At 34.8% G+C, this 18,326-nt stretch overlaps 1 protein-coding gene across 2 annotated transcripts; it reads right to left on the bottom strand.

Annotated features, from left to right (window-relative positions):
• Positions 1-13,180: 13,180 nt before the first annotated feature.
• On the bottom strand, positions 13,181-18,322 carry LOC130654402 (uncharacterized). 2 transcript variants are annotated; one of them, XM_057456973.1, is made up of 4 exons: positions 17,798-18,322; positions 14,730-17,697; positions 14,293-14,648; positions 13,181-14,179 (listed from the first exon to the last, which is right to left on the bottom strand). In XM_057456973.1, the coding sequence occupies exons 2-4, from the start codon at positions 14,800-14,802 to the stop codon at positions 14,120-14,122; spliced, it is 489 nt and encodes a 162-aa protein (XP_057312956.1). In that variant the 5' UTR covers positions 14,803-17,697; positions 17,798-18,322; the 3' UTR covers positions 13,181-14,119. The 2 variants fall into 2 exon arrangements, with proteins under 2 accessions (XP_057312956.1, XP_057312955.1); XM_057456972.1 differs by lacking the exons at positions 13,181-14,179; positions 14,293-14,648 and having other exon boundaries at positions 16,969-17,697; positions 17,798-18,296.
• Positions 18,323-18,326: the final 4 nt, after the last annotated feature.

Below are 18,326 nucleotides of genomic sequence, written 5' to 3'. Positions count from 1 at the left end.
ACATTTTGTTCTTTGTTTTCAATGTAAACCTTATATAGCTTCCATTTTAAGTTCCATTTTTAGTTAATAAATGCGAAGTCAGAAAATATAGTGAACTTAAGTAGCAAATGAACCAGCACAGTTCCCACAACTTTCAACAATGATTTTTTTGGCTCTTGTTTTCACAAGTTTACTCACTCACAGACTCAAATTTCACTTTCCAAAGTGAGTCGGTCAGGTGGCAATATAACCAATCATATTTACGGTTTTTTTCGATCCATGCTTCAAGTTCTACAAAATGAAAGCAATGGGTTGAGAAATTTCTGAAAGTTTTTGTATGAACAGGTCATCAAAAAATCCATTATATTGAACATATATACAGCATTTCAAAGGAAAGTTCAGACTTAACGAGAACACTTGTATGTATGATAGCGAGTTCAGTTGACTTTTTGAAAAAAAATTTGTTTTGATAACTCCCAAAATTGTTTAAATTGTCCCTTAAGTCTCTTGAATTATTCCTAAAATGCATAAAAGCGCTTTTTATTTTATTGTGGCGCCATAGATTAGTCGTTATAGCTCTCGTACTCTGTACGGGAGACCGGGGTACGAATCCTCTTGTCGGTGATTCAACAAGGACGAGTGAATGTTACCATAGCCCCGGGTTAACCCAAGCCATGTGAGGGAAATTGGGGAGAGATGGCTCACTGTGTGGGGCGTTGGATGTTGCCGGGAGTTGTTTAGTAGAGCGCGGGTCCTAATTGGGTCTGCGTAGCTCAAAATGAGCATTAAATACTCTAGGATTCTCCATCTAAGCCATGGCCCCTCCTGGAAATAATAGACAGAGTATATCCCTTGATATTTGTGATGCTAGCCATGTAAAATATGCACACCTATCTATCTCCGACTCATTCACAAAAAAGACAAATTTCAAGTACTACAGAATTGTGACTTTTTAATTACTTTAATTGGAGGAACTTTTGCGAGAGAAAGTTTTTTGAGAAAAAAAATTGTGAAATTTTTTGGATAACTTTTGCAAATGAAGAAATTGGGAAAATTTTGCGAGCTAAAGAAACCCGCAAATTTTCGCGAAATAAACATTTTCGCAAAAATGGAGAAAAATTGAGAATTTGTGAAAGTTTCTCTCGCAAAAGTTTCTCCAATTAAAGTATTTATTGATCTAATTGTATTAAATGAAGCTTATTTAAAAACTCTACGGCAACAAACTTTCTCAATAAAAGTTGTTTGTGATATCATCATAGCCCACACAATTTTTTTAAGCCATGTTGACTAATTTGTGTGATTTTCTGACCTAGTAACTTCCTGTTAAGGGTTCAAAGATAAAACATCGATTTCTTACTGTGACCATTCCAGCCATGACTTGGGGGTAATAAAATAAACAAATACGAAAATGGTTTTTCTTCTATATAAAATCAACAAACACGTGTTTCTTCTTTTACACTTTTAACTCTACCATCTTTAGTCCTAATGCCGTTCTAGTTAAACGGCACCGAGAGTCTAGCAAACAAAAACAAATATAGCGGCAATCTAACACACTTGACGTAAAGTTCTCATTAAAAATTACTCTCCAAATAAATATTGTTTGAACATTGTCAACAAATGTTTCTTTGGCGGTTTTGTAAATATATCAGCTTTGTTTTCACTTGAAGGTATGTATTCTACAGCTATCTGATTCTGTTGAAAACATTCTCTGATATAATGGTATCGGATATCGATATGTTTGGCCTTCATGTGCTTTACGGGGTTTTCAATAACGCTAAGGCACCTTGGTTGTCATTTTTAATCACAGGCGGCTTGAGGTCAAAATTTGTTAAATCTTTGATAAGTTGTGTTAGGTAGGCGGTCTCCTGAGCTGTTAGTGAGAGGGCCATATATTCAGCTTCGCATGTTGCAAGTGCCACAGACGCTTGTTTTTTCGACCTCCAACTGATAGGTGGCCCATTCGGATTGATGCTGATACAATAACCGGTAATACTTCTTCTGTTATCCAAAGAAGAAGCCCAATCAGCATTACAAAGTGCATAGAGACGAAATTCTTCATGGTTTAGTTTACGAAAAGTGAATGTATAACTCACAGTATTCTTTATATATCGAAATACATGTTTTAACATAATCCAGTCTGAATTTTCAGGCTTTGACAAGTGTTGAGACAGCTTAGTTACAACATAACTCAAATCTGGTCGGGAGCAAGTCATGGCATATACAATGCTTCCCACTATTTGACAATATAGTTTGGTGTCGTTATCGGTCTTCTCAGTATCACTGGTCTCATCTAATATATATGCAGCAGGGTTTAGTTCGCATGGGGTATTCCTCGGTTTACAATCATTGAGACTGAATCGGATAAGGACATCTTTAAGGTAACGGGACTGGGACATGGTGACGTAGTCAATCCCCCTCTCAAAATCAATTCCAAGAAACGATGAGAGTGTTCCAAGATCTTTTATATTAAATCGATTCTTCAACTGGATCTTGACAGTGTTGAGCAGTTCGTCCTTACTTGATGTAATAATAATGTCATCCACCCAAACAAGTAACACAATGGTATCACCACATTGTCTACGAACAAACACACATGGATCGGCATGAGATTGGACAAAACCAATATCACATAAAAAATCATGCAGCAATTGGTGCCAATTGCGTCCACTTTGTTTGAGCCCATAAAGAGATTTGTTTAACTTCCAAACATTATTGGCTGTTTCATATCCAGAAGCTGGTTGAACATAAACTTCACATTCTATTGGAGCGTGTAAATATGGTCCTTTAACGTCCATTTGATGAATGTTCCAATCTTCTTGAACAGGTACTTGTAGTAAAGTACGGATAGACTCCATTCTAGCAGTTGGTGAAAAGGTTTCTGAGTAATCTATTCCTTCTTTTTGACTGAATCCTTTTGCTACATAACGCGCTTTGTAAATTGGGTTGCTTGAATTTCCTTTGATGGTGTACACGCATTCTCTCTGGGTTCTCATTTTGTTCTGAACTACTTTTTGTAGCCGGTTTAGTATTGGCTTCAGTTGAAAATAAGTCGTTGCTGATGGCTGTGTTAGGCTATTCGACATGAAATGTTTCCGTAAATTTCACAAGTCTATGTCTTGATACGGTCCTGCTGTCGGAATAGTAAACTAGATAGGCTTGACTCTCTTTGTCATACCCGACAAAAATTCCTTTACGGCTTCTTGGGTCCAGTTTCTTTTGATTATGGACGTATGCATAACATATTGTACCAAAAACATGTAATCTTGAGATGTCAGGTTTTAGTTCTGTGATAAGACGATATGGTGTTTCTGATGCGGTCTACAAAACAACGATTTCGAATATGTGTAGCAGCCATAACAGCATATGTCCATAAATGTTTAGGTAAGCTAGCTTCAAGTAACAATGCTCTTCCCATTTCAAAAAGGGTGCGCCAGCTGCGCTCTGCAGTGCCATTTTAATGAGGAGAATGTGGAGCAGAGATTTCGTGTTTGATACAGTGTTTTATCAGGATAGTTTTAAAGTCCTGTGATATGTATTCCCCACCCCCATCCGATTGCATCCGTTTTACATCACCAAATGGAAAAATTTCTTCGTCAAAATTAAAGGTTTTCACTTTGCCGTAGGGCGCTATGTCTGCTAAAAAATTTTCTAATGCACGGGACGCATCAGATTTCTGTTTTAAAAAATAAGTAAACATACATTCTGTGAAATCATCATTGAAAACAAGAGCATATCTGAAGCCATTCAGTGACGCTGGTTCTATTAGTCCGGCTAGGTCGGTGTGTACAAGTTCGAAAGGAGTTGTGGCACGGATGTCTGGCTGATGATTACGAGTGTTGGTCTGCTTTGCTAGTGTACATACCTCACAGTCAAATTTTTCTCGTTCACTGATGTGCATTCCTTGAACTACAGATTCTAATTTTATCACATCATCAATATGACAGTGTCCTAATATTCTGTGCCATGTTCTCAAATCTTCTATGCGTTTTTGGCTCACAATTTTCTTGTACAGATAGTATAGTCGTTGGCGTTGCTCGATTGGTAAGATTGTTCCATCTGGGGCAATGAGATTAGCATGATCATTGGAGAAGTTGACAACAGCACCTTTACGGGTTGCGGCTTGAACAGAAAAAATATTTTGAGGGTAAGTTGGTACATACAGTGCATTTTCAAGGTTAACTTTAACTAGTTCTCCACTTTCTGTACGTAAGTATGTGACATACGTTCCTCTTTTCAATGCAACATTGTTTGATTTGCTCCCATCTGCCAATTCTATATAATGTTCGCAGTGGCTATTCATACGTGACCGTACTTTAATATTTTTTTTCTATTCGTACGTGACTCTCACGTATTTTAGTATTTCTTTTCTATTCGTACGTGACACTCACGTACTCACGTACTTTATTATTATTTTATTTTTTTCTATATCTGCGATTTTCTATATCTTTTCTTCGTACGTAAAATCTTTTCTTTCTACTTTCATAAAAAAAAAAGATTTTTTATACTTAGCATGAAATTTCAATTTGTAATGAGGAAAGTTTTAGTAGTAGAAACCAGCCTTTTCAACTTCATTACAATTTCAATTGCAAAAAGGCGCGAATAGGACTTCAATGCTGACGAAAGAAGATGGAGGTCGGGCAGAGTTTTTCGAGCTTCGAGCAGTTAAATGAAGCAATTTGTAGTCATGAAAGAACTAATTATATCCAACTTTATGTCAGGAGTTCTCGTTCTATAGAGAGTGCAGCTAAACGTGCAACGAAAAAAAGTATAATACAAACAAATGTGCATGTAATTTCTATCGCTCTATAATGTTACCATGCAGGCACATTTTCAAGTTAAGAAAATCACTACATGAAGATCTTTTTGCGAAGGAGTTATGGCCAACTAGGTGCACTTTGAAGCACTTCAAGTTCAATCATAGAGTTTTTTCAAATCATGCTAGTCCCTCGACATCCGAAATCATAGCAACACGTTCGCAAAAAAATCAAGAGAATAAACCAAGAAGTGTCGATGAACAATATCGGGCGTTAAGTGACATTGGCAAAAAAATAGCTGCAGCTGGTTCTGTTTTAGGCTCTAGCAACTTTCATTCAATCTTAACCGAATTAAAGGCCTTCAATAAATATATTCGCGACGGAAAACGTGTGAAAGTTATCCTTGATGAAGTTGAATTTAGTAAATCATCCAACACAGGTATATAGTCTGGAGAAAATGACCACTTTTGGTGTGCGTTTGCATGAATTAATTTATTTATCTATTATTTAGCTAACTTGATATCAACAACATCTTCGTCGACAGTTGTACGCAACTGCGGTATTGTAACTCCTTCTTCACTGGTTTCTAAAAAACGTAAGAAGCGTAGAGATCATATTCGAATTTTAACCGTAAGTATTATAGTCCATAATTCTCTGTAATTTTCTAATTTTAGCGTATTGTTATATAAAAAATAATTCTTAATTTAGGGTTCTCCCTGATCAAATTGCCACAAAAAATGTGCAAAAAAGGAAGACCGAAAGGGCTTTATACGGCTATTGGCCTGCCCAACAGAAAAACAAAAGAAAAGATGGTACCATTCGTTAATTTGCCGACCAATGATAAAATTAAATGTTACTAAGCTTTTTTGTGTATATTCTTTATTTATAATTTTATTTTTCTCTATTTTTAGTAATGTTAGAATGGTTACTAAAAGAAAAGACTACAGCAGACATTCCAGTCATATTATCTGGAAAGAAATCAATTACCCAGGAAATGATGCAGACAGAATTTTATCCAAAACTGTCTGATCAAGACAAGATCGATTTATCGATGATCCAACACTTGTGTGGTAAAGCTGCGTGGAAGCATGTTATAAAAAACACAAAAGAAATGGTTTTGCGAAGCTTGCAACAACGATCTTTCCGAGGAAACGTCTGTGGGATGTGATGGTTGTCTGTGCTGGTGCAATCTATCTTGTATGGCAGAACAAAAATGCCAGCAGCTAGGAGCTGGTTCTGCAAACCTTGCTCCGCACGACACATCGCAGCCATAAAATCAGATAAACATGAAAAAGATTGTTAAGAATGCTCTTTTGTAAATATATACATACTGTGAATTTCATTTTAAATAAATAAAGTACGTGAGTGTCCCGTACGAATGTAAAGAAAATAATAAAGTACGCGAATGTCACGTACGAATAGAAAAAAAAAATATTGAAATACGTGAGAGTCACGTACGAATAGAAAAAAAATATTAAAATACGGTCACGTATGAATAGCCACTGCGTATAATGTTCAGCTGGTTTGAAGTTGTTATCCATTTCAATCATATTTTCTTCAGAATTCACTATATGGGTTGTTGCTCCACAGTCCACGAGTAGTGTCTCACTACCATTAATTTTCATACTGAAGTCATCATTAATCTTGAATGCAAAAGAATGACTCTGATTATTATCACTCATCGACTTAGCCTGGTCACGGTTTTGTTTCGGCAGTTACGGTTCGAGTGCGATGAGGATCTACAAACGGTACACCATTGTCGCCGACATCCACTCGCTTTATGTCCAGCAACTCCACAACTGTAACAAATGAGTTGTTTAGATAAATATTCATTTCGTGCTTTCATAATAGCTTCATTTTTATTAGCTTCTGGTTTTGTAGATCGGGCAGTTTCAGTTTCATCAAAATTTCTCAGAGCTTGCTTAAATTTGTGAAATGTGTCTACAGTTTCGGATTGTGTTATAAAAGCAACAAAAGCTTTGTACTGATCGGGGAGTCCCTTGAGTACCATTGCAATTAACAAAGCATCACTGACATTCTCACCAGCTGTTTTCAATGTGGCTGCAGCTTTTTCTGCCCTCATCATGCAATCAGTTACTGATTCATTGTCACTTTTCAACAATGTTGTAAGTTGGTTGCATAGGGTAATTATCTGAATAAAATTTTCTTAGTATTTTGAACGCCTTTCTTCCATCATCTTTTGCTTCACGAATGACCATTGACAAAGAACGTTCATCTAAAAATTGTATAAGTTCAGCAAATGCAAGTTCATTTTTATCTGGATCAATTTCGATACTACTACTAGTTCCAACTAAAGTGTCTTTAAGTTCCTTGACTCTCATGTAACCTAAAATCTTTGTTTTCCATATCTCAAATTTTCGTTCCACTGGTTTCTTGGTGGACTGGGCCCATAACCTGTGAACATGACTTGGGGGTAATAAAATAAACAAATACGAAAATTGTTTTTCTTCTATATAAAATCAACAAACACGTGTTTCTTCTTTTACACTTTTAACTCTACCATCTTTAGTCCTAATGCCGTTCTAGTTAAACGGCACCGAGAGTCTAGCAAACAAAAACAAATATGGTGGCAATCTAACACTTACTACAACCAGAAAATTTTCTTTTTAAATTTTCTAAATAGAAGTGGCCTTTTAACAGCACATCTTTTCTTTTTTTCGAAATGCCAAACTCGCCCAAACCCCCACCGCTATATTGCACTATTTTCCGGCGGGTCGGTACTCTTGTCGTTTATATTCTAAATAATAAAAGCCACAAAACAAATTTAAAAAAAAAAACAAATATGAAATCTAACTATAATATCTCCATTGCAGAGAGACTAAATAAACAGCATCAAGCACCACAAGCTAAAGATGCTAGAAAATGGATGTACTCGTAGACTACGTTAAACGTGGACTGCATTATAGTACTTAGAATTCATCACAGTATGAATATCCCCTTATGAACCCTGGAAATATGCTTAAGGAGTCCTGGTCTAAAACGAAGAGCCATTGTTGGTGTCCGTAGTTCTAAAACTATTAACATGGCAGTGGATCAAACATCGGGATGCAAGTATCTCTTTTCTCAAATTCCATAATCTGTCAACATAAAGATGTTAGAAAAATCGTGAAGAAATTAGACCATGATAGCGTAGATGTTCGGAGAAAGAGAAGATTCCATCATAGAATATATATCACTTTTTATTGTGCAGTTTAGTGGTCTCACAAATATAACGTCGGTTACAAATATCAGCCGTTTACCACATTAACGTTAGCGAAGTGGCTACAAGTACGTGACCGTACTTTGACTTTCTTTTGCTGGAAGTACGGCACTCACGTATTTCTTTTTTCTAGAAGTCGCTTGGCTAGCGGGTTGGTTGGAAAGGTGACGATGAAAATATATTTTCTTTTTAGGGGGTTCTCTGTACTAGGAGCTTTTATTTACATCTCTACAACTTTGACTACGTATGTTACAAGGCTGATTATATGTTTTCAGGCTACGGTCATGTTAAGAATATTATCAAGAAGATATGATGCTCATATTAGTCAAAAAAAAAGAACATTGAGTCTCCAACGAAGAACTGTGTACCTTTGTCAAATAGTTCAGCGTTAATGTGGGGAATGAAGAACACAGCCACTTCATGCATGTGTCTAATTGTGATTCAGTAAACGCTCCACTATGAAAGTAATGTGCCAGATGATGTTTTTTTAATTGTTTCGTCGCTGTGACGATTGAAATAAAGATTATGTCTCCAGCTACCACAGTTGCCCCTAAAGAAAATTTGTTAGTTATTATCTTACATTTATTTTCGCATCGGAATTTTTTATTATGGAAGAATAGTAACTACACTCAATTTCATTCAAATTTACCTGGCACACTTTTCATTTCTTCGAGTAGCTGTTGTACATTATTTCGGCCACTCTCGTTGTTTTTTGAGCTCATGTTATGAAGGTCTTTCAAGATAACATTTTTCCCACATAGATTGGAAATATGGTTATGAATTAATTTTTTTTGGCTTTCACTTTTAACATTTGTGATGCCTGCAGCGAAAGGTTTTCATCAAAACATTTCTGTAAGAAAAAACGGAATATTTGACTCGCCGCAAGTATGATATACGGTCGGATTTTTTGTGTGCATATAATCAAGGTGACTTACTTTAGTTACAGGATGATTATGTTCTCCTGTAATTGATTTCACATACAGTTTTTGTCCAGAACTTTTTACCCTCACTTTGATAAGGTATGTACATCCCATTTTGTAAGTTCTAAAATTTATAATTCAGAAGGTACAAGTATTGACAAGTGCACTGGTAAAAAAATTACATAAAATCTAGTTATCCCAGGTAATAATTAATAAGTTGCAAAAAAGTGATAGTAATGTAATCTTTTCACAGAAAAATAATTTTTAGAACGAAAAAAATTCGGATAGCAATATATATAAAAAAAACGTACGCATTATGTTTGCGCTTTCCTGTAGAAGCTGATTTAAATTCTTTTCCCCCATGAATGCAAGCGTAGTCTATTTCTGCATACTTCAACTCTTCCTTAAAAACTTTCTTGCTAGCTCTTTTTGCTGCACTTTCTTCATATCTTGAACTCCTTACATACAGTTGTGTAAAAGTTGACTTTTCATGCTCGTTAATAGCCTTTAGCAATTCGTCAAAACTACAAAACTCGTCACCAACATTTATTTTCAATAAATTAATATTTTTAATCAACAACAATTCTTTCACTTGTAAAAAACTCAAGAGGAATGCTATTTCACATCTTCTGCAATATTCTCCACGCCACGCGCAAAGTGCGTCAGCGGTAATTGTATGTACGCTGACCAGCATTTTACGCATTCACGTACTTGTAGCAAAAAAAATTAAAATACGGTCACGTACTTGTAGCCACTTCGTAACGTTCGAAAGCCGCAGAGCCGTCAATATCATAATGAGTTCCGCTAAACATTTAATAAATTCTAAACCAGAAGAAACCTGGGCCGAGTTCATAAAGCATGATGTTGATTACAAAGAAGTGTTGTCGTCGCAATTGTTAAAGTTTGTTAAAAATAGAGCAATTTCAGTCGGTACGAACATCGGTTATGTATTATCCTCTATAATTACCACAGCCAATTTTGTGGTTGGTAAAAACAAAAATCTTATTGAAATTCGAAATGGTTACACCATCAATCTGAATATTTTTGTAATTTTCGTTGGTCAAAAAATTAAAAAATTAAAATTAGCTGTGTATAACCCGTTACAAAGTATTGATGAAGATCTTTCAGTCATGTCAACTGTCACTACATCGGGACATGTTGTTCCAATTAACCGAGTAGAGCAAGAAATCAAGTTTAACAAATATAATCCATCCTCGTCTTCTATAAAACGAATACAAATCCCACTAATGCTGTCGTGGGCCTGCACTGTTCATAAGGTTCAAGGGAAAACATTTGATAAAATTGTTGTTTGCTTTAATTTAATAAAGCAAAGAGCCTTTAACTCAGGAAAAATCTATGTTGCATTGAGTCGAGTCACAAGCTTAGAGCGTTTATACCTAACGGGAACATTTACCAGATCAGCTATTAAATCAGATATCCGAGCAACCGAGCAATACAATTATATGCGAGAACATTCGAAGTTGACATCAAGAGATACTGGCTTAATGAGCGAAAATTCTGTTATAGTTACTCTTCTTAATACAAGGTCCTACAACACACATAAAAACGATGACCGCGTTCTCATGGAAAATGATTTATACCACCCAATGCGACACAAAATTAGGTTCCTTTAATTTCATTTTGAACAACGATGTGGATAGGTTTTCTAGTCTTTTAGTTGGACATAACAAAACTATAGAATTGTTTATTATAGTAAAAATTCTAGGTGCAATATTTTTTAAAATGACAAAAAGAACGTTTCACGAAAACACTATTTGTTCTGCTTCTATATCGTAAAAATTCCCTCAATAGAGATGAGTCATTTTCCCTTATTCAACATTTTTGCGGGCGGTTTTGGCGGACAACCGTCAATTTAATTCGAAAAGTCGCCCGAACTCGCCCTTATATATGCGGGCGTTTGCAGCTTATCGGCGCCCTCTTAATAAATGTTGTTGAAAAATGTTTGCCAAGAAAACTGAAGTATCAGGTGCATTACCTTCTGTGTCAACTGATTGTCATTTTTGAAATTGAAATTTGTATTAGCTATATGAGATACTAAAAACTTCAATTCAAAATTTCTAATTCAGCCATTTAATAGACCCCTTTCCGTTATTTCGATTCATTTTGAGAACAATAGGCATGCGTGTAGGTAAAAAAGCAGGCAAAGGGCAAATGGCTATTAAAGAAAGATTAAAGATTTTTTGAGTAGCATAAAATAAATTAATACTTACAACAGAAACTGAAACTAGCTAAATTTAATATATTCAAGTAATTTTTCTTAACAACTTTTACTAATTTTAAGCAAATATTTCTTTTTTAAATGGATTTCTGTGATTACTGTGGTCTGTTGTGTATATTTTCTACCTACAGAAATGTTTGCGCATGTGCAAAAATATCAATGTATGAGATGAATGTATTCCTAAGGGAATTTGCCTTTTATCAGCCGCTCTGGCCAATGTTAAAAGAAGCCTTTCCACACATCATGTGTGCATATACTATTCCAATTCGAAATCTGTTGCTGAGCCTGTTTGCGAACACGAAAGAATCTCGTTTCTTGATCTAAAACTATGTAAGCCTTTTACTTTTCAACCTGTACTACCCAAACAGAGTACATCTTATCTTCTAACAGAAAATGAATTTGAAGAAATCTGTTACTTTACCTTATTTCAACTTCAGTTCTCATCCCTGTTTTTTTAAAAAGAATAGTGTTTTTTGTTTCAACAAAAATATTCTAAACTTAGGCAAAAATCATCATGATATATTCATAGAAATGTAGCCTGGTGTAAAAATCATGCCTAAGGTGCTGTTTTTTAAGTAAACTAATTCAAGTGACAGACAAAAAACTAGAATTTATGGGAAAATGTCTTTAAATAAAATCTGAGGAGAGACATGTTATGTCAATAAAAGATGCAAGTAAATACTTTTTTTGTTGATGCAAACAAAATTTCAATTTAGGCATAGGATCTTAGTTTGTTTATACCTTTTTGTTTAATTTCATCTCGACTATCCTATAGACTATATTTTTATGTTAAAAAAAGGGTGTATAAACTTTTCGAAGAACAGGCAATAAAGGAAAAAGCAAGATTATTTTTTTCTATTTACAATACTTGGACATGTCCCTACAACATGGCAGGGAACATTACAAAAATTCCAAATTTGATCTTTCAGCTGTACTCTTCTGTGCCCAATAAGTAGGTTTTTTTGTTGGTTTAATCCATTTACTCCATGTGATCTTTTTTACTGACGGTTTATATACCGACTGATAGCCTTGTGGTAGAGCGTTCGCTTTCAGTGCGGGAGGTCTTGGGTTCAAACCCTGGCCGAGTCATGCCAGAGACTAAAAAAGTGTGAATCTATCCTTTCTGCTTAGCGTTCAGCATGAGAATAGGATTGATATCTTAGGCGGTTGTCTAGTTGAGCGATTGCTGTGCTTCCACTACTTTCGTAGCTCAAATGGGAGCTTTAAATGCGCTAGGACCCCCTTCGCAGGACCCTCGTTGATAGCAGTACCAATAGGAACTGAAGAGGCTATCCTGGGTAAATAATAGTAATAATAATAATAATAATAATAATAATGAAAATGTTCATAACTTGTCTATAGCTATGCTTTAAAAAATTAAGAGGATGACTATATGCGCTCAATTTATGTTGTTTGGTTGAATTTTGGTCTGAAAAGGGACTTTGAGCAGAACAGATTCCGAACGAAAGGGGAGTCCGCGACAATTCTACCTTATCTGCGCTCAATTTATGTTGTTTGGTTGGATTTTGGTCTGAAAAGGGACTTTGAGCAGAACAGATTCCGAACGAAAGGGGAGTCCGCAACAATTCTTCCTTATCTGCGCTCAATTTATGTTGTTTGGTTGGATTTTGGTCTGAAAAGGGACTTTGAGCCGAACAGATTCCGAACGAAAGGGGAGTCCGCGACAATTCTTCCTTATCTGCGCTCAATTTATGTTATTTCGTTGAATTTTGGTCTGAAAAGAGATTTTGAGTAGAAAAGATTCTGAATGAAAAGCGAGTCCGCGAGCATTCTTCCTTCTGTGGGATGAGTTTATGATGTTTCGTTATATTTTGGTCTGAAAAGGGATTTTGAATAGAAAAGGTTCCGAATGAAGGGCGAGTTCGCGAAAGTTCTTCCTTCTCTGCGCTTAATTTATGCTGTTTGGTTGGATTTTGATCTGAAAAGGGACTTTGAGCAGAGCAGATTCCGAATGAAAGGCGAGTACACGACAATTCTTCCTTGTGTGCGCTCAGTTTAAGTTTCACACTGGGCTCCTGGAGAGGAGGTTGATCACGCAAAACAAATGTTAATTTTAAAGTGATATATTTTGTGGTTGTAAAGATACATAAATTGTTTCTTAAAATTAGCTTCATACCTGTGATCTACGTTTTTCTTTTATTTTCGTCAATTCAGTCGTTCCGTTGTCGTTAACGTCGGTGTTATGTCCATTACCGTCCAAATAATGATGAATTAGAGATTCTTCAAATAATAATAGTATGTTGAAGATGTTGTCAAAGTTATAAGTCGTCCGCTAAGAAACCATAAATAAAAAAATAAAAAACAAAAAAAAAAGAACAGTAGCTGCAAACATATTATAAATATTCAATATTCATCATGCGTATCAGCATGACTTAATGCAAGCCGTAGTTTTTTTTATCGTAGGATGACTTCTTCCATGAACAACATGAAATTAGTTTGGGACATATGTTTTGCAGAAGACTTGATACATTTTAGGTATGAATTAAACTGCTCACATATGGATGTATTTACAGAAGTTAAACCAGGAAAGGATTTGCTGTTGTAAACAGACGAACAGCCGTGACTGTAGCCGTTAAATACATCGTGGGAAAAACGAGTATTTCTAAAGTACCCAGCTTCCCTATTCAAACAGTACTCTTCAAGGCTGCAGGAAAAATCATTTATTTACTGGTGCATCTGTATTCGGAATTTCTCTCGTATACGCGTGGTCAGAACTTAAATCAACACGGCGAACTTTATGCTACAATATATAAACAAAAATAAATTTCTTATTTTTTAACTGCAAATTTTCTCTGTATTTACATTTAGAGAGCAAAATTCATTAACGAATAATAACATAAAGTAAATCAGTCAAAATAACCTCTACCTGTAGCTGTAATTCTTTCAACATACGGCAATGAAGACACATCAATCCTTCCCAAGTAATTTCGCCAAAATTCATCTGCACAGTAGACATTAATACACGAAATGTTTCACAGGAACAATTCTAGACAACATTGTTATCCTGAGGTGAGGCTTCCATGGATACAATAACATAATCAAAAAACTAAAGACAAGAAAACAAAAATGTATAATGTGAACCATTGTGAAACAAGGATAAAAAATTGCATAGGACATTATAATCTATGTTTAATATTAAAATATGAAAGTCATTTTTACCTTAAAGTCACCAGTTTCCGAATCATAATCGTTCATTACAACTGTTTGATTAGTACTGCTAAATAATCTCCATTTTAAGGTTCCGTGATTCAGTATATTATTTTTAAATGCTTGATATAAAGAAATGCTTTCCATTTCATTTTGATGTTGCATGCTTTTAAATTCCTCGTCAGATATGTTTAGCTGGCGCAAGAGTGTTTGCATTGTCAGTCTAGGCTTTACTCTCCTTGACAGTCTCCTTTTCTTTACAAGCGGGACATATTCTTGACGGAGGCGATGGTAAGTATTGTTGAAAACATCATTTAAGATGCCATATCGCTTCTGCTTTATCTGATCCACCATATTAAAATCTTCATCTATATCAAATAATTGCAAAATTAATCTTAACACTTTTAAACTGCTGACAAGATTTTGCATATAAAAAAGCATATACAAACCACAAGTTCTTTGGGTCTTTATTTCTTCATTTACTTGCATTCCTTCGGGAAAAACAAATATAACCAAGGGCATTTGACAAAAATCTTCTTTTTAAGACAGTGTATCCAAGCGGTAAAGATTTATTCAGTGCTGCTTGATTTCCTTGGGTTATCATTCTAAAGACATTGCTGTAGGTTATCTTGTCTCTTATTATTCACGATACAACATAGGGAATGGGTAACTAAAAATAAAACTAACAATAAAAACAAACTATTTCTCTGTTATTAGGTTGGTGTTATAGCAACATTATATTATCATAATATTATTGTTACTTTTATTATCTTTAGATATTTAATTCCCAATCTGAGGAACCAATTGAGAATGGTAATTATATATATTACTTTCACATTTCATGTTAAATTTTATTACTGTAATCGTGCTGATGATAATGTCAAACTATGCAAGAATTACTTCATAACTTGTGATTTTTTTCTATCTCATCGTTCAACTGATAAACGTAGATGTTAATTACAATAACCATTGGCAGTTTCAAAAAGTTTTGATAAATTCATGTTCTGATTATACTATTTATTACCTTTTATTTGCCTAATTCAGGAAAAGTTTGACATTCAAAAGGTCCTGCTTTGGCGACGTTATTGTCACAGTCAAACGCTTACGAGCGTAACTTTAAAAAAAAACCAAATCAAAATTATAAAACAAACTGCTATAACAACATTTAATTTTTGGGGAGAGTGTGGGCGTTTAGAATCCGACCCCTTGCGACCCTGTTACGTGATGAAGTCACGTGCTAAAACAGTACCGGAGGCGCAACGAAAGCGAACAGACGTTCTTGTAGCTGTTGTTAAATATTTAATTGTTAGTTATATATATATACTGTGTCGTATTCTGTTTACCCCTTTATGACACCTATGACACCAGAAATCGAAGCTACATCATTCCGAAAGAAATCTTTCAGAGAAGAGAAAAGATTTCTATTATGAAAGTGAATAAAATTCACTCAACCCTTATTTTATAAAGACAAGATATCACACATTTCTCAAAAATATTCCATTCTGGGAGCGTAATGTAACAGGCTGTTCTTGAAGATCCTTATGTTTGTTTTTGATCGTAGCTAAATAGGACATCATACGATAGTCTTAGTTGATTAAACTTGAACAGTTAAATAAAACAAAAAACACAATGAATTTTCGAAAACAGAAGCGAACTAATAGTATGTAAAAAATTCAGGTTGTATTTTCTTTTAAAACAACTTAATTTTATACTTGAAAATCTTACCATCCTCGCTGGAGTTATTTTCGCGTCCTTTTTCCATCGGCGATATTTAGTAGGATTTGTTACACTTTACTAATTTTAATAACATCGTGCGATTCTCACCCACTGTAAGTATTTCAACAACAAAAATGAAATTGCAATTTGCAACAAAAAGGTCACATATTATAAAACAAAACAATAAGAAAGGCGCCACACTGTGTCTGGATATAAAAATTAAACAATAAAATGACGCAGGAATTGTATATGAAGGCCGGGTTAGTAAGTTGGACAAAAAAGCCTCGGATGTTTTGGTGAGCTTTCGTGTTTTTATGACCTCTATTCGTATAACTTATGGGGAAACTGAATGGCAATTTGGGAGAATTTGGGGACGAGTAAGCTGGGTAAGAGCCTCGGATTTTCTGGTATGCTGACGTATTTTTGTACTCTCTATACATATAAGTACATAATTCAAAAGTTTCGTCTATATAATTTATGGGGTAAATAAAATGCAAATTTGGAAAATTTAAAAGGCCTATAAATCCTAAAAGCCCCATAGGTGACCCAGCTGACCAAGTGATTTCAATTACTACTTGTTAGAGTAGCAGATTATGAAAAAAATCCTGAGTCTCTTACATTTTATATTCCAAAGTTTGAAGTTTCTCACATACTTTATTTGAAAATTTTGGACGATCTTTCAAAAAAATCTTCACTCTTCATTGCTTTATGTTTTTATCACTTGCCAATACTCTTTGGAAACTTAGTTTCATATTCAGCTCAGCAATTTCATTTCATTATAAAGCCCGTCTTCTGTAGAGTAGATTTTGGAAACGATAACAGCTACACAGTAGCCAGGCAAAGTGAGACAACCTGTTTATGAAATATTGATGACACTATTTTACTGACTCATCGAAAATTTTGGACGTCCTTGTGTGAAATAACGTAGTATGTTACGGCTTTTTCACACAAAAATAAGATAGGTCAAACTCGTATGATGAAACACTTTTTGTATTTCGCGGTAAAATCAGGGCAGCTAATATTTTAAGACAAAGCTTCCAGTTATTTTCGGTTTTTTTTAGGTATTTGTGCCTAAAATTCAAGTTTTTAACGACAAATTCCAGTATTCCGGAGCGATACAATGATAAGGAGCTTTTTTTCATTGTTGCAGAAACACCATCCAAGGTTTCTCCAAGATATTCAAAGTGTTGACCACCCTGACTAAGGTTTCACAGCACTTTCGAGGAGACGGTGATAATATTCTTGTGTGTAAGAAAAAGTGCAAGACGTATAAAAAAACATAACAGAAATATATACATTTCTAGTGTTCTTCTTGATTTTTCTCGTCGATATTTTATTTATTACGACGACCTGGAAATCATTCTTTTAATAAGGTTGACCCACATTTGTTACCAAACCAACCATTTTGAAAATTATAACTTTTATGACATCGGCCTTTAACTTACTTCGTTCCCTATTGGGACAACGGGACCAACGTTTTTTCTTAACCAATGATATTGTGTGGTGTGACTCTCATTTTCTTTGGTCTACAGCATCGAAATATATCTTCTTTACCTCTTCATGAGAAGAGCATCGTCGTGCTTTAATTATATTATGGTGGGCAATCAAACGGTGTGAATCGCTCTCTAATCATTTTTCTCTTATATTCAAGGACTGGATCATGAGAGAAATGTTCCCATGTAGGGTCTTCTCCAGCGGAGGCTAAAAAAGAAAACAGATTTATAGTTAATAATAATATTGCTGGAAAAGAAGGTTCATAAACTCACTCATTAGTAAAGTTTTTTTATATTTTTTAACTCACATCTGTCCACATTCACAATGTGAAGCGTCTTTCCACAAAAACGCCTTAACGTCAACGTTGTTATGTTGGTAGAATGAAGACATACATCTGCTGTTTTTTTAAAGGGGCCTTTCTTTTCTTTTTGTTCTTCTTTTGTTTTATTTAGATCTCCTTTTACTTCTCCTGTTTTCCATCGCAGACAAAACGAACCTCGAACTCGTGTTCGTTCTTTTATTTCACGCAGCAGAAATGATCTGTCTATTAACACTGGAAATTCAAAATAAAATTTTTTTTCTTTGTATTTTAATGTGAAGTTGATAATATCATCTCGAAATGGATACCCATTGGCAAGCTTTTCTCCACTGTTAATTTCGTCACTGCTCATTTTCTTGCTTAAAATATATCCAGAATCCATACGTAAATCAAAATTAAGTTGTTGCTCAACAACGATATACTTTTTATAAAAGGTGCAGTTGATTTAATATTACTTTCTAAACAACGCTGGAATTTTTTTAATAAAATGAAGTTTTGTTTGCTTAAAATATAGTTT

The sequence above is a fragment of the Hydractinia symbiolongicarpus genome, chromosome 8 (genome assembly GCF_029227915.1).
Source record: "Hydractinia symbiolongicarpus strain clone_291-10 chromosome 8, HSymV2.1, whole genome shotgun sequence".
Taxonomy (NCBI): Eukaryota; Metazoa; Cnidaria; class Hydrozoa; order Anthoathecata; family Hydractiniidae; genus Hydractinia; species Hydractinia symbiolongicarpus.
This window is presented reverse-complemented; position numbering and strand designations above follow the sequence as displayed.